The sequence below is a fragment of the Colius striatus genome, chromosome 4 (genome assembly GCF_028858725.1).
Source record: "Colius striatus isolate bColStr4 chromosome 4, bColStr4.1.hap1, whole genome shotgun sequence".
Classification (NCBI taxonomy): domain Eukaryota; kingdom Metazoa; phylum Chordata; class Aves; order Coliiformes; family Coliidae; genus Colius; species Colius striatus.
In genome coordinates, this window is record NC_084762.1 from 4,990,490 (window position 1) to 5,005,085 (window position 14,596).

The window sequence follows — 14,596 nt, forward strand, 5'->3', positions numbered from 1 at the left end:
TCCTGAGTCCATGTTCATAGCTGAGGTTAATATTTAATATACTAGAGGTGGAATAGAAACACTGGACTGCTGTCTTCAGAACGGGAAAGGTGCCAGTCTGTGTCCTGTCTTTATCACTCCACACTGCGTGCAAACCACTCAAATTGGTTTTACTGGCAGCGTCTCATTACAGCACAAGCCTGGGAAATGGTATTCCTTTTAAAAAAAACCAAGCTAAATACCAATAACTTAAAGAAAGAACCCCAAAAAGACCCCCACCACCACAAAAGCTGCTCGTGTGTGCTGCCTGAATTACGCAGATGCTTTTTTCCAGGAGAGCAAGTGCACACTTGAGCCCAGGGCTGAGAGAGTTTATTGCAGCCCAGGCAGCTGTGGCATGGAGAGATCCTCTCTCCTGGGCTACTGATACCTTCCCCCTGTATCTTCCTTTTTGGTCCTGGCTTACCCCTGTCTGTGCCTCTCAGCATAGAGACTTCACTTCTCAAAACTATCAGCCTACATTTTCCTTGCAGTTGGGAGGGGATGACCCTGCAATGTAACTGTGCCAAGTGACCACCCCAGATTTCTCTTGCTTCTCATCAGGGAGGAAGGGTAATTTAGATTAATTCAGATGGGTTTTAAAGCATTGAGGCTATCATGATGTATTACAGTGGAAAGATGAGTTTTTTAACAACAGAAGCTCAGTGAAAACCTGTAACAACCCCCACTCCCCCAAGGGAATTGAGCCCTGCATATAAAAGTTCTCCAACAGAAGCTCAGTGAAAACCTGTAACCTCCCCCTAGGGAATTCAGCCCTAAGTATTAAAATTCTCCAAGTCCCTGTGTTAAAAGGCAAGTATAAGAATTAAAGAGGAGAAAGTGGGGCAGCAAAGTGGGACTGCAAGGAATCTTCTGAATTTTTAGCACCTTTTCTGTCAGTAGGAAATTCCTAATGTAGCCCCCCTTGTACCTCAGGCAGTTCTTGTGGACATGATACTGGAGGTCATTATTTACTAGCATCCTTGCTCTTGATAAATATTAGCTCATGGAAATGAACTAAAAAAAAAAAGACAAGACTTGCAATATTTCATGTAAGCAGTATTGCATCATTTTATGGAGCTTCCTCTTCCCCAGTCCCTGTCACACTTCCCCAGGAATGGCTGGCAGGGGGACTGCCAGCTATCTAGAGCAATACAGAATGGTTTGTTAAAGATTAGAACTGTGCTATTGTAATAACCTATTTCCTGTTGAAGCTGATTGTTAATACTGGTATTTACAGTAGATTATGGATTCCACTGAAAGAAAAAAAGGTTATAATAATGACTATGGGATTTTTCCACTTTTTTACTGTTCTCTGTGAATTTTTACCTCCTGTGTGATTAGTTGATACTTTATTAAAGCATTTATTTCTCTTCCTCCCCTCCCCTTTTTTCCCCCCTCCTTTTGTTGCTGTAACTACAGCTGAGGAAGTGGAAAGACTGGCTGCAATGCGTTCAGATTCTCTAGTACCTGGGACTCACACGCCTCCCATCAGAAGAAGAAGCAAATTTGCCACTCTTGGAAGGCTGTTCAAGCCATGGAAATGGAGGAAGAAGAAGAGTGAAAAATTCAAGCACACTTCAGCAGGTAACAATCGTGGTTGGGTTGGTTCGTTAATCTGGAACTGTTTGCTCAACAAGGCTAAAAATTTGGAATGCAACCCCAATTTATACATGATTTTAAGCTTGTTGAAGCTTGGCTTGGAGAGATTTGTCAGATGCTAAGAGGTCTTTAGCTTTGTTGCCAGTTTTTGCTTTAAAAAATTCGCCAAACAACATGTTGGTGCACAACAATTAAAGCAGCAGTTTGCCAAGGCTCTATGTTCTGATTCTGCTGGTAGATCTGAGAGTGTAACCCAGAAGAAATCTCGTTACATAGTTTAAGCATATTATGGGTAAAGGAAATAACAGTATAAAAAGGCAAAGCTAGCAGAGACTCTAGCCACATTCAAACTCCTGTAAGTGCTAATAGAGGAGCAAGAAAATCACATGGCAGAGGAGTTGGCATTGTATTGAGTAACTTGCATAACTATATATTCTTTGTTCCACTGGCCAGGAAAGATGTGTCACTTGTTTTCTGAGAAAAACAAATCTCTTTTTCTGCCACACCCTTACTTCTGCCATCACTTTCTAACGTTCCTTGTTTGAGATGACTCTTAATGAACAAGTATGTATGGAAAACTGCAAGAAAATGTGGTTTTGTATTGTGAACTGATCTGGAAAAAGCCTCTCAGACCCAGGCACTGATGCATGTAGTGGAAGTTTGTACCTGGCAAGTTTGGTTTTAAGTCTTCTGATCTATTTAGAAGATTTCTTTGCTTTGGTCTTTCATGATGACTAATAATTACTCCATGTGGTTTTGCAAGTCTTGAGCCTAGATTGTGTGTGAGAAAATATGAGTTTTATTGTGATTTCTTATTGTTCTCACTAGAAGTAGAAAGAAAGTGGTGAGGAAATGGCTCATTTATTGCCAGAAGAGGCTTGAGTTGCAGCCCAGTTGCTCTCTGACCTGGTTTTTGCACAGTGGAAGCTTTCAGGCAGGACTTGACCATACCTTCTGGCACCACAAAGCCTGTACTCCTTAAAATGGCTCATAATTGCATGAGAAGTCTCATTTCGCTAAGTGCAAATTCTTGCATGAGGTTAAACACAGAAGAGTTTTCAGGGTTCATATCTGAAGGTGCTCTTTACTGTGCGCTGTTTAAGCTGCTCTCTGATTTGTCGGGTAAAGACTGATGAACTGGAATAGATGGTTGTATTACTCTGAGTGATTTGGGTTTTTTGACTTGACAGCTGAGAAGCTCTTGTCACCAAAAATGATACGTTTCTGCAAACCAAAAGGCTTGTCTTTCATGTTCTGTATCAGTCATAACCACAGTGCAGTATAGCAGGATTTCCATGAAAGCCATATAGCTCTTAGGGATGTGAGCTGCTGTGGTCACAACTGTTTTGAAGTTAATTCCAACATGCTGAGTGAGTTGGTTACAACCAGGAGGACAACCACAGCAATTCAGGACCATGAGTTGCAAAAGCTACCTAGTATTTATTTGCTTGGTTTTTCCAGCTCCGGGAGCTGAATAATGCTGTGGATAGACTGATGAGTTTGAAGCTAGTATAAATACACCTGCATAGCCTACTCTGGACATTACAAGCAGTGTTATGTAAATTTGCCCCATTTCCTAAAATATTTGGAAAGTACACAGTGATTAAAACCATAGTAAAGCCCTGTAGTTCCCCTCCTCAGAGGAAGAGGAACAGCAAGCCTTACCAGACATGCTGGTTTATCTTTTCCTCTTGCTAAGAGGGATGTCAGTGTCTGAAAAACTCATTTAAAAGCTAAGTCTCCAGGTTGCAGGAATGTTTGTAGATTGCAGTACTGGATTTGATCTCAGCTGAAGCCAAAACCTTTCCTTAAAAAGAAATAAAAAATAAAAAATTCATTTCTAGGAAGCCAACAGTATCCTGCAGCTGCTCTGCAAAATTGGTATTCCTGTCAGCTCCCCTGCTGCTAACTGCAGCAAAATTGACAAGGATGTCAAATTGGCTGAGCACCCTGCAGGAGGCAGGGGGAGAGATTTACTTCTGGACTGTATGAGAGCTGAAGACCCCATAGTCTCCATCCTCCTCAGCTCTGGGGAACAGGAACCCACCAGGATCCTACCAGACCTCCCTGGCAATTCAGCAGCACTGGTTCAACCTAGAATGTGTAATAATACAAAAGATTTTCCATGTAGAAAACTGACATCTTTCTGACAACATTTCCATGACCTCTCATCTAATCCATCTGATCTCACTGAGAAAACATATTTAATTTTTATAATAAATCAAGGACAAGCTTATGAGATGAGCATAATGAAAGCCAGCATGAAGCTTCGTAATACAGGCTTATTTTCTTCCAGTGCACTGATAAATGTGATGCTTGGGGAAAAAAAAAATCCCATTAGTGTCCTACAGGAATGCACCCAAGCTTTCCCACCTGCCTAGAACATCAGCAATTATCAAAGCATAAATACTAATACAAGTATTTTATTAGGCTTTTATTTGCTGCAGTAGTAGATTCAATTATTTTTAGTGTCAGAAGTGGTAAGGGTCAAAGCACGCGACCTTATCTGTTGAAATTAATGGGAGGAGTTTTTACTGGGAGAGGACTGGCTGGTATTTAAGGTTGAAAGGCTGCCTTTTTTATTGAGATTTCCAAGTGCTGGTATTTTGTATCCATATCTTTATCAAACCAAAAGCTCTGATTATTTATCTAGAGATGAGTGCTTTAAAACATAGTTCAGTGATCAGTAGGCTAAAAAAGCCTTTTGGGTAATAAGAACAGTTATTTTTTGACACATGATAATTGCATAAAATGGGATAGAAAATCTGAAATGTGATTGGTGGAGGACCTTTGTTGTGGTTATTATGCATGGTTCCTTTCAGCACATCGATACCTACATCGTGATGCTTGAGTGTAGCAAGTCCCCCATCCTCTGTCTTCATTATTGTGTTGTCACTGACATGCAGAAGGTTAAAAGGATGTATGTGCTTCATATACTTTTGTACATTTATAGGTTATATTGGCTTTGATATTCTTGTAGTAGCTATGCAGAAATGTTCAAAGGCTTGTCATAGATTCTGTGATTGCCTTGGTGCTTAGTCATGAAGGTGGAAGTCACAGCTTTTTGTACAGATATCGAATGCCTTTGCCTTGCATTAGGTCTGTCTGTGGGCAATGTCATTAGGTATTTTGTAAAGCAGGTAGAAAATATCAGGCTATGGGTTGGTCTTGTTGCAGATGGTAGGTGCCAGGTGAACTTACACCTGGGGTTTGATTTGAGTGACTGCTTCTGCTGGAAGGTGGAGCATTAAGGAGGTAGTTCAGGACATGCACTGTTGACAGATGGGCTTCATCTATGGACAGGCTCAACCTCAGTGCAAACAAAAGGGACATGGTACTGTGTGAGGGACACCGCTGTACCACAGGTTGATTCTCACATTAATCCTGCTGTTAAACAGAAATGAAGTTCCTCCCAGCACAGAGCATTTTTCAGCATGAAGATTGCAAATCATTTTACCACAGAAAGACCCAATGAGAGTTCTTTGATGGTCACTGGAACTCCCACAGTACAATATAAACGCTTCTGACAGGAAAGTTATATATGCAGGAAGTTAGACAAAGAAGTTAACATTATTCATATTAGTCATTCAGTATGGTGTATTTTTTTTAAAACTCATCCCAAAAAGCATGAAAACCTTTATTACCATGGAGGGCTGAGTGCTCCTCACGGCAATGAGCAGTGCGATAAAGCTGACAGCTCTAGCTTAGGGAGCATGGGCAAACTGCTAAATGGCAAGATTATATCAGCTGATGGGATAGTTTCTTATAACTGATAAGGAGTAGTCTCACTTATAGCAGAAGCAGCCAGGAAGAAACAGTGAATTTTCTTTGCCTGAGCACATTTTCTGGGCTGGATGCAGTTGGGTTGGCTTCAGCATGCTGCGCAGGGTTTTTAAAGCCACACTGGGTTCTCTGGGAATCAACAAAGCAAGAGCGAAAGCTGACTGTCTCCTCAGCCAAACCTTTGTCATTGTTTTTAATACCTTGATCTTGTTCTGCTCACCTTGATGTAAGTTTGAAAACAGGTTCTGGGTGTGCTGTTTTATTGCAGTATTATACACATGCTAAGGAAATGTCACTTCCTAGCAATGTTTTGAAGAAGGAAGTGCTTCTGAAATAAAGAAGCCTGAGGGAGGATAAGTTCTGGGCTTACTTGAAATATTATTGATAGATTTTATCACTATTCATTAAGACCCAACTGCATGCAACCTTTCAGAAAAAGAAGTGTTTCAGATGCTTGCAGGAGTCTGTATAGGAAAAAATGTCTTGATTTGTCATTTCACATTTCTGGTGACCTTCAATTTTAAGAGCTGGTGCGTCTGTCTTCCCTTTTCCTTGCTTTCTGAGTTGCAGTGCTCAGGCAGATGAGGGGAAGAAGCAGGTAACTTGTACTTGGAGGAAACTGGTTGCAATGTGAGGAGGAAAGCAGGAGACAGTGAGAAATGGAGGGATGTGGGGAAAGCTCAACTACTCTCAGTAAGTAGAAGGGATTCAGCAATGTTTAGGCTGGGCACGTAGGCACCTTCTACAATAAACAGAGAAAGTCCATTGTCAAAAGAAAGCTCCATAGCAGCTCTGTTTCCGAGTAGATGGTTATTTGAGACAAAAGAGAGAAAAGTAAATCTATTAAGTCAGCCTTTTTTCTTCTAGATACTTTGAAACCTTCCTTCATTCATGTCCCCGATCCCCTTCCTAGAAATACTTAGAACTTCTTGCATAGGGCAATGGAGACAGATCAGTTCTCTGGTGGTACAGATCCCATCCCCTAAACCCATGGGTGAGCTAGTGAGCCACATCCTGTTCTGTGGCTAAAGACAGATGTGACAGTGACTTCCTAGCCTCGTGTTTGGGATGCCTTCCTGAGAAGAGGGAAGACTCACCCTTTTTCCTTTAATGCTTCATTTGCTTGATGTAGAGTTGCTGAGGTTTGTGTTCAGGAACCTGTCTCAAGGTGTAGGACTGGTAAGTTTGAAAGGATAAAGACTGAGACTGAACAAAGTAGACAGGACATCAGCAAAGCCAAGAGGCAAATCAATGTGAGCTCAGATGGGTTAGGGGACTAGGGCTCTCAGGACAGATTCATGGGTTGATCTGCTGCCCAAGAGCCTTAGAACTTTCTTAATAGTTGTGTGTACAGAGGATGACAATCCTCTCTTGCTAGCAGTGACTGTGTCAAACTGGAATAGCTGAGGTCTGCATGGTGCATCTCAAGATTGAAGCCCAGTAAGTGTAGATAGTACCACAAAAGAGAGCATCTGGGTTTTTTTCAGTTTGCTTTTAGGGAGGGCATACATGCTCTTCCACGTACTTCTTTTACTCAAGCCATTTAAAGAAAATCAAGTGTGCCAAAACAAAATCTACTCATGCAGCCTCTAGCTGCCCCCCTCCCAGAATCTGCATTAAAGTAACCACTCATTTTATGCTCAGATGCTATTTTTCTCACTTGCAAAGCCTCAGTGCTTTGTTTTTTTCCAAGCAGAGTTTTTAAAGAAGTGCTCTATAAAAATTCACATGTCAACATGTTTATATAAGTTAAGTCCCCCAGTCAGCAGAGGGAATGTTTAAATATGGCAACACTTCCAGGCAAGGGCTTTCAAGAAGAAAACAAAATGTGGTAAATCAGTGCAATTAGAGGAACTGCTATTCATAAACCATACCCAGATAATTTTGTTCCTCCTTCTGATTATTTCGAACTGCAATAGGTAAAAATTTTGAGCTTTGTTTTCCAGCATATTCCAATAGGTGTTGCCAGCATTGCTCTTAAATCTTCCTGCTCCCTCTGCTTTGCCAGTGATTACCTCTTTGTCGTGTAAAACTCTTGGGCTGTAAACTAGTTGTGCAATTTGGGTGAGACCTTTGCCTAGGGAAGTAAGGGAGAAATGTCTAGTTTTGCAGAGGTGTTCTAGGAGGGGGAGATTTGAGTGGTTTTCAAAGTGCCTACCAGGTTATCAAAATCTCTCTGAAAAGGTCCTATTTTCAGCCAGTGCTTTGAAAGCAGTGGTTTTGTTTGGATCATTGACCAACAAGGAGAACTGTGTTTTAAAGCACTTCATGGTCCCGTTCTGTTCTCTTGAATTTTATTTAATAACTTCTGTGATCCCATGTGAAAGGTATTAATATTTCAGTTACAATTTCTCTTTCAGGGTAGACTATCTCTAGGTTTAAGTATGGAGATCCAAATTAATTACAGATATTCTTCTTTTACCTTCTTGTTCTGACTTGGAAATGTAACACTGTGTATCTGTGTTGAGAAAGAGAGCTGGGTCTACCCTGCAGTGTAGCTGGGTCTGAACTTACCCTGGAGCCTGAAATATCCCAAAGTCCTGTTCTCATCCATGACAAAGCCTGTTAATATGACTTTGTAAAACTCCCAGTGCTCTTTCAATGCGAGGAAATGATTAGGAAATATGGACACTGGTCCCAGACAGGTATTTTTGCTGTGCTGGAGCAGTTCATAGAGCATTAACACCTTGCTGAAAATCACTGGTCATTTCCAAGATTTTGAGAGAAGAGAAATGGCACTGATGTGAAACCTAGCCTAGACTTCCACAAAGGAGCTCCTTCTTAAAACAAAAACCAGCAATACCACCACATCTCAGAGTTACCAACTGCATTGGTTTGTGTATTTTTTTGAGGGAGGTGCAAATTTTCAATCTGAGAAGGAAATCAGCATTTTGCAGGACCTTGGGCTGGTCATAAATATACATTGACAAGCAAATTGTTTCATTTGAAGGAAATTATTGAAAAGAAATGTTTTTATTATAAGTTTTTATTCCAGTTTACATTTCTGTTTCAAATCTGAACTAGATATTGACAAGTATAGCTAAAAATGTAAATTCCAAACATAAAATGACACAACAGATGGGAAAATATCTGTATTTAAAGTCTGAAATATTACACTATTTTGAGCTCAAAGACTGAATTAAAAAAATACCCATTTTAGGTTTTATTTTTTGCATTATACAAAATTGCACACTTGATGTTTTGTTAATATTGGAAGTGAAATACAACCACGTTTTAAGTCTTAATGCAGATTACCCATAGCTTCTCTTTGCGTGCACTCACACGTTCTCAATGTCTATTGAGAAGGTGACCATAGGATGCACCAGAATTCATTCAAAACTCTAGGCAACCTTTTCCAAATGTGACCTTTTTCCTTTCTATTAGAGGTAGCAAAACTGCATCTGCCACTGCCATGGAACCAAAGATTCACAGAAATAAAGGTAGTGGCAGTTGTCAGCCATGCAGTAAGATAACTAGCCCAACGCTTAGCGTGGCAGAAGGCGCTTCAGAGCAAGGGGAAGTAGTGGGTGATATTTGCTTCTTTATTGCTGGAGTTATAAATTATCACTGGTTTTTGATTCACCACTTGAAGCAGATTACAAGAATTTAGATGTGTTGGGAAGTTGCAGATCTGATTTGTAGACAGAAAGCTATACTTGAATTCACGGAATCACAGATGATAGGGGTTGGAAGGGACCTTTAGAGACAATCTAGCCCCAACCCCCTTGCTAAAGCAGGTTCACCTAGATCAGGTCACACAGGAACTTATGCAGGCAGCTCTTGAACTGCCCCGTGGAAGCTTCTGGTTCAAAAATTGGGGGTATAATCACTCTTCCAGGAGTGTGTGTTCCACTACAGAGCAGCATCGCTATATCTTCTTGAAATCTGCTGCAGAACATTTCCAGGGTTTAAGAAGTGGACTTTGCTTAGCTGGACTTAAAAATGTGGTTTGGGGTTGTTCTAATCCCATGCTGACTCTAATGGAATGTGTGAGACGAGGCCTTTAAACATACCCCTTCTTACAGGAAAAGGATGTTTGATGAGGCTGTTTGGTTTTTATGCTAATTACATTTCCAGCTGCTGTGAAGATTATACGAGGCTGCCCAAACTGTAATGCTGTGACATAATTCTACCACAATGTATTCCTGTTAATAATCAAATTAATCCATTAGAGAATTTACAGCAAATTTTGAGGACTGAAAAATAGATGCTGTTAGTAGCATAAGCTTATGCATGGTGTGTGGATTAGAGAACAACCTGCATTGGGGATTTTTTAAGTGTTTTACTCTGCAATAATGGAATATCTGGTTAGGGGAGAGAGAGCGTGTTTGGAAGAAGCTCATTCTTGTGTGAAACAAGAAATGTTGTATATCCTCAGCTGCTATTGCTATGACTCATGAATGTACAGTCTTCATCAGGCTGGGTCCTTACAGATTATTTCAGAATCCTTTCATTTAACAACAAAATGCGTTGAAGCTGCTTTTTATTTTTAGATTGCATTTGAAGCATGGAAATTAATTAGTATTTCTCAGACTGTTGGCTTTTGTTCTTCAGGTTTTTACTGCCTTTTTTAAAGATGCAGGGGAAAATAGCAACATTCCACAGTGACACAGAGCCATGAGGCATCTGGTCTGTGGTGAGGACAGAGTGATAGTGGGCAGCTGTAGCACCAGGTTATCCCAGCGGCCCAAAAAAGCTGCAGGTCCTTTCCATCAGGATGCTGTCTGGTCACAGAATCCTGCTTTTAAAGCAACTCATGCCCTGGGTCTTTTTTTATTATTCCATCAAAGCAAGAGGCATTGACTGTTTCTGTGCAGATGTGTCATTGGTCAGCAATCTGTGTTGTGCAGGTCTTGAGACTCGGCCAAGTACGTGGTTGGCATTGAGGGGGCTGTGTGCTTCCACTGAGGAAATGTGCTCAGTGACTCCACGTTTTACCCCTCACTTTGGTCAGAGGTGGCTGTGGTCCTCTTGCTCTCAGAACAACAGAGGAAAACCTCTGTCTTTCAGAGACTGCAGCTGGGGCATTTCCAAAAGGGAAGTTTGATAGATGTCTTCACTCAGAAATGCTGTTGAGTAAGTTTTATTCCTAGAATACTGGTTTGCTCTCAGTGTTTCCTGCAGTGGGGAAATGAAGCAGGAATCCCTGAGGCCAGCATGGCAGTGCCTCAAGTGAGCCCTACTGTGTCAGTGACCTGATTGATATCTGACCCATGTTGTGATTGGGAAATGGGTCAGATAGTGATGTGAACATGCAGCCCAATGACTCATCTGATGGGATTTTTTTAATCACAGTAGCTGCCCTTTATTTCCATGTCTGTGAACTGCATTAAAAACATATATACAACTGGATGTATAGGTTATTGGCAGGAGAATCCCAGGTCCACAGGGTTCTGAAACATGGATGACGGTCAGCCAGACTAAACCGTTAGCATCATGAGCCCTTTCCAGGGCTGCTGGGGCTAACGTACTGAGAAATAATAAACAGTTGCTAGAAAGAGAAACTGAATTTGCCCTATGTACAAAGGTTTAATAGGAAAAATCAGATTATGAATTGGGAATCAGATTATGGATGGGGAATCAAAGCTCGATGAAGAGCGGCTTCTTAGAAATCTTGGTGTGTCTTGTTTATACTAGGGATTGTTTATACATAGTAACTTGAATTATTTAAACAGTAAACATGGAACATATTAGTTATATCACCATAAACCCTTGGGTGAATGTTTCTTCAGTTCATAAACTCATTCTTTTTAATTCATGAAGGCCAATTCAGTTCTGAATTAAAACGTCTATGCAAGTGGTATCGGTGGTTCTCCTTGAGTTACTTAATTTAGATTACTTTTCCTGAGCGACCATGTAAGCAGCCACAGGAGCCTAGTGTGCAGGAAAGAGTCGATGCAATAACTACCTGAGCTGCCACAAGACATCTAGAGGCTCTGTTTCAGCTACACCTGATTACTTGGGCTGACCCAAGGAACTAGGCAAAAGAACTCCCGAGGTGGTGATTAGAGCATCTAATGAAGAGAGAAAGGTGTTGGACTCCCTTCCAAATTCTGTCACTAACCTATCCCTGTCTTGTTGCAAACAATGACTACAGATTATTACACTCAGAGTCTGACAGGACTTAATTGCAGTTTCACCGTGTCTCTTTGTTGTTTTGGTCAGTCTCCACGTGGAGAGTTTCTTCAGAAAGTCATTCAGAGAGAATCTTGGATTCCAGTAACAGAAAGGATTGTTAAAAACCCCATGTGACCGTTGAAGTCCTAGAAGCCAAAAGCACAGAAAAAAAATAATCTCAAATTCTTGTTAGAAGAATTGTTGACCTTGTTAAACTCACTATTTTGAAGAAACTTATGGATTTTCTGAATATTTATCACTTGCTCCACTTTCAGAGGAATATTTCAGTTCTGTGGTATGGTGTCTGTAGATAACAGCTTAGACTAGGTAAAAATAAGACCTTTTTTTGGTTTCTATTTATTTGTATAGGTTAAAGATACAACACTATCTGTTCTTAACTGCATCCAAGTTGTTTATTATATACAGGCTGTCCCACCTTTGTAAATAAAAGTGGTAGAATAGGTTCATGGTGCTGACCATCACTTGCTGTTCTTTTTGTTCTTGCTGGAGTAGCAGGTATGTGTTTCTAGGCTGAAAAATGGAGTAGCTTAGTCCCTTGCTTTGCAGCTGAATAAATGCACATAGGTTTTTGAAGGAGTAAGCCTTAGTTCCTCTTCAAAAGGTTTTAGTTTGATAATTAATGCTCTTGGTTCTTTATATCTTCCCTTATATATTAATCTCTCCAAGTTAATCAGGCAATCTGGAACAGAGCAGTAAAAATCATCCTTTTGCTCTGTTGAATTGTACTTTTTCAACTTAACCAACTGCATTATTTGCCTGTTATAAAAGAGAAGTTATTAGGGAATTTGTTTGCCACTTGCTACTGCTTAGGTCTGAAAACACCACTCCCTCACCTTACTATGTTTTGCAGGAAGCTCATGGCCTCTGTGTGCACTTAATTAATTTCTTAGTTAAAAGTAGCATGGAGCTGACAGCTGCATGTGCATAGATAAGCAGTACTCTGAGGAAGGTCCAAAGGGTGCCCAGATACACTTCTGCCTGAAGGCAATGACGTGTATTTGTTCTGAAAATGGTTGACAATGGGTTTGATTTTCTTCCTGCTGATGAATCCTGCCCCATCTTCACTGGACACAGGGTGCCTGGCAGGCAGCTACTGACTACCAAAAGCCTTTGTTCATACAGACAGGCTTCTGCCACCTGCACAGTCTCCCTTCTGAGAATCCTGTCCTCCCAAAAAATGGCCATGGGTCTCAGTGGGTGCTCAGCTCTTTGCAGTAGCAAGCGACGTATCTGCAAGCCAAAATGTTTCCAGGATGTGCACAAAACACTCCCTTGCAGCCTTTTAGGTTTAAGCTCTGCATCAAGATGCTTTGAAGCCCATAGATTTTCTATCACCATCGTCAAGAATCAATGCTGCATTTACACTTCTGTGCTGGCACTTAGATTTTCAAAACTGTACGTGTCCCTCTAATAGCCTGTGTGCTTTGTGGACCTGATCTAAAGCCCCATAAAAATGGTCATCGATTTCTCTCTGGTTTTCGTTGGCATAGGATCAAACCTGTATTAAGTAGTCATAGTAGCATTCCTCCCAGTTTTGATCTAATGAGAAAACATGCTTTAGGTAAATTAAATATCAGTTAAAGATGTAGTTGACTGAGTGAAATATTCAGATGGCATTCGGACTCAAGTTTAGATACGCCTGAATGGTGGTGTGGTTTTTCTCAACAGCTAGTGGATACTTTTGCATCATCTCTTGTGGAGGTTTTTAGTTTGTAGCTGTGGGGAAAACCAATTTGATACTTGGCTGAGCAACAGAACTTCAGAAACCAAATTTTATATGGGTTACTCCTTGGATTTTGCTGTTTAGTCATGAGCCTAATAATGGTAAAATGTGTGGAAGACCTCTTATTAAATGAAATTCTGTAAGGAAGGTCCTTGTGTGTCCTCACTCTTGCATTTGCTTTGCAGATGGGGAGGTAGGAAGCAGAAGGTATTATTGACATGGTATTATTTGCAGAGCAGGAATTAGGCATTAGTAAAATTCAACACGGACTGTATTTGCCTGTAACTGGTTGTATCATGGTTGCAATACTTTCATGAGGATGGCTTAAAATGCAAGAAGCTTTTCCTCTGTTTTTTAAGATTGGGAAACTTTTGTTAGCTTTACTCCAAAGAGAACCCCATGCTACAGTGGGCATTGAGGGGGGCAACAAATCAAAGCAAGGAGGGAAAAGACACATCATAGCAGCCACGTCTGGAGCTGCAGTGGCAAACCTGAGCACATCAGGACTGCCCTGTTGAGCATTTCAGTGCTCCTTGCAGTGTGATGGAGCTCTGCACCACCCCTGCACCCCACTCGGGTTCTGAATGAGCTGGTATAAAGTTTCTCAAGCCCCTTGGTGTTATACAGGATGCGAATGGCTTTCTGCAGATGTTCCCAGGGTTTGGATCCAGTCTCAGAGAGAGAAGGAGGTTTCTCAGCTGACAAATGACTGCGGAACTGTTGTGGGAGTTGTGTGCACTCGTGAAGCATGGCAAGAGAGTAGATGTCAGTCAGGGTGCAACAGGCACAACAACTTACTCATTTCTTCTGATTTCTCAATTGAAGTTTGCACAGAGGTCATGCAACAGTATCTGGAGCTGTGTGTGTGATAACCCTTGCTTACTGATAAAGGAAAATGTGTTTCCTTAGTCTTCTCAGTAGCTTTCATAAGAAGTCAGGCTTTGGCCATCCTTATCCAGATTAACTGGGACAGTATCTTGGAACCTGGTTATTTTTATGGTTCTGTGGTTTGTTTTCAAGAACTTACAGCCTGTCCCACTATCTAGGAAGAGCACAAAATCAGTCAAGTAGTAAGATTCTGAATTATACAAATAGATAATATTTCGTGATATTTGATCCTAGTAAGGTACAATAATTATTCTGCATCTTGTCTCATTCAGCCCTTGAATTAATAGTGTTGGAAGTATTATGAGTGCCCTGATTGGCTTGGAATGAACAATGTCAAAGGCAAGGGGTGTCTGGGTTGTAGAATAAATAACTGATCTGCTTGTTTTTCACAAGACAGATGAATGCCCACTATAACCCCTGCCAGTGGTAAACCCCCTACAACTG

General features: G+C 41.0%; 1 protein-coding gene across 1 annotated transcript in view; it reads left to right on the top strand.

Annotated features, from left to right (window-relative positions):
* The window catches only part of PHACTR1 (phosphatase and actin regulator 1), a 278,346-nt gene that overhangs the window by 164,168 nt on the left and 99,582 nt on the right, over positions 1-14,596 (top strand). Inside the window, exon 4 of the mRNA XM_061994544.1 lies at positions 1,441-1,605. Within this exon, the coding sequence (XP_061850528.1) occupies positions 1,441-1,605 (165 nt within the window). The remainder of the gene's footprint in view (positions 1-1,440; positions 1,606-14,596) is intronic.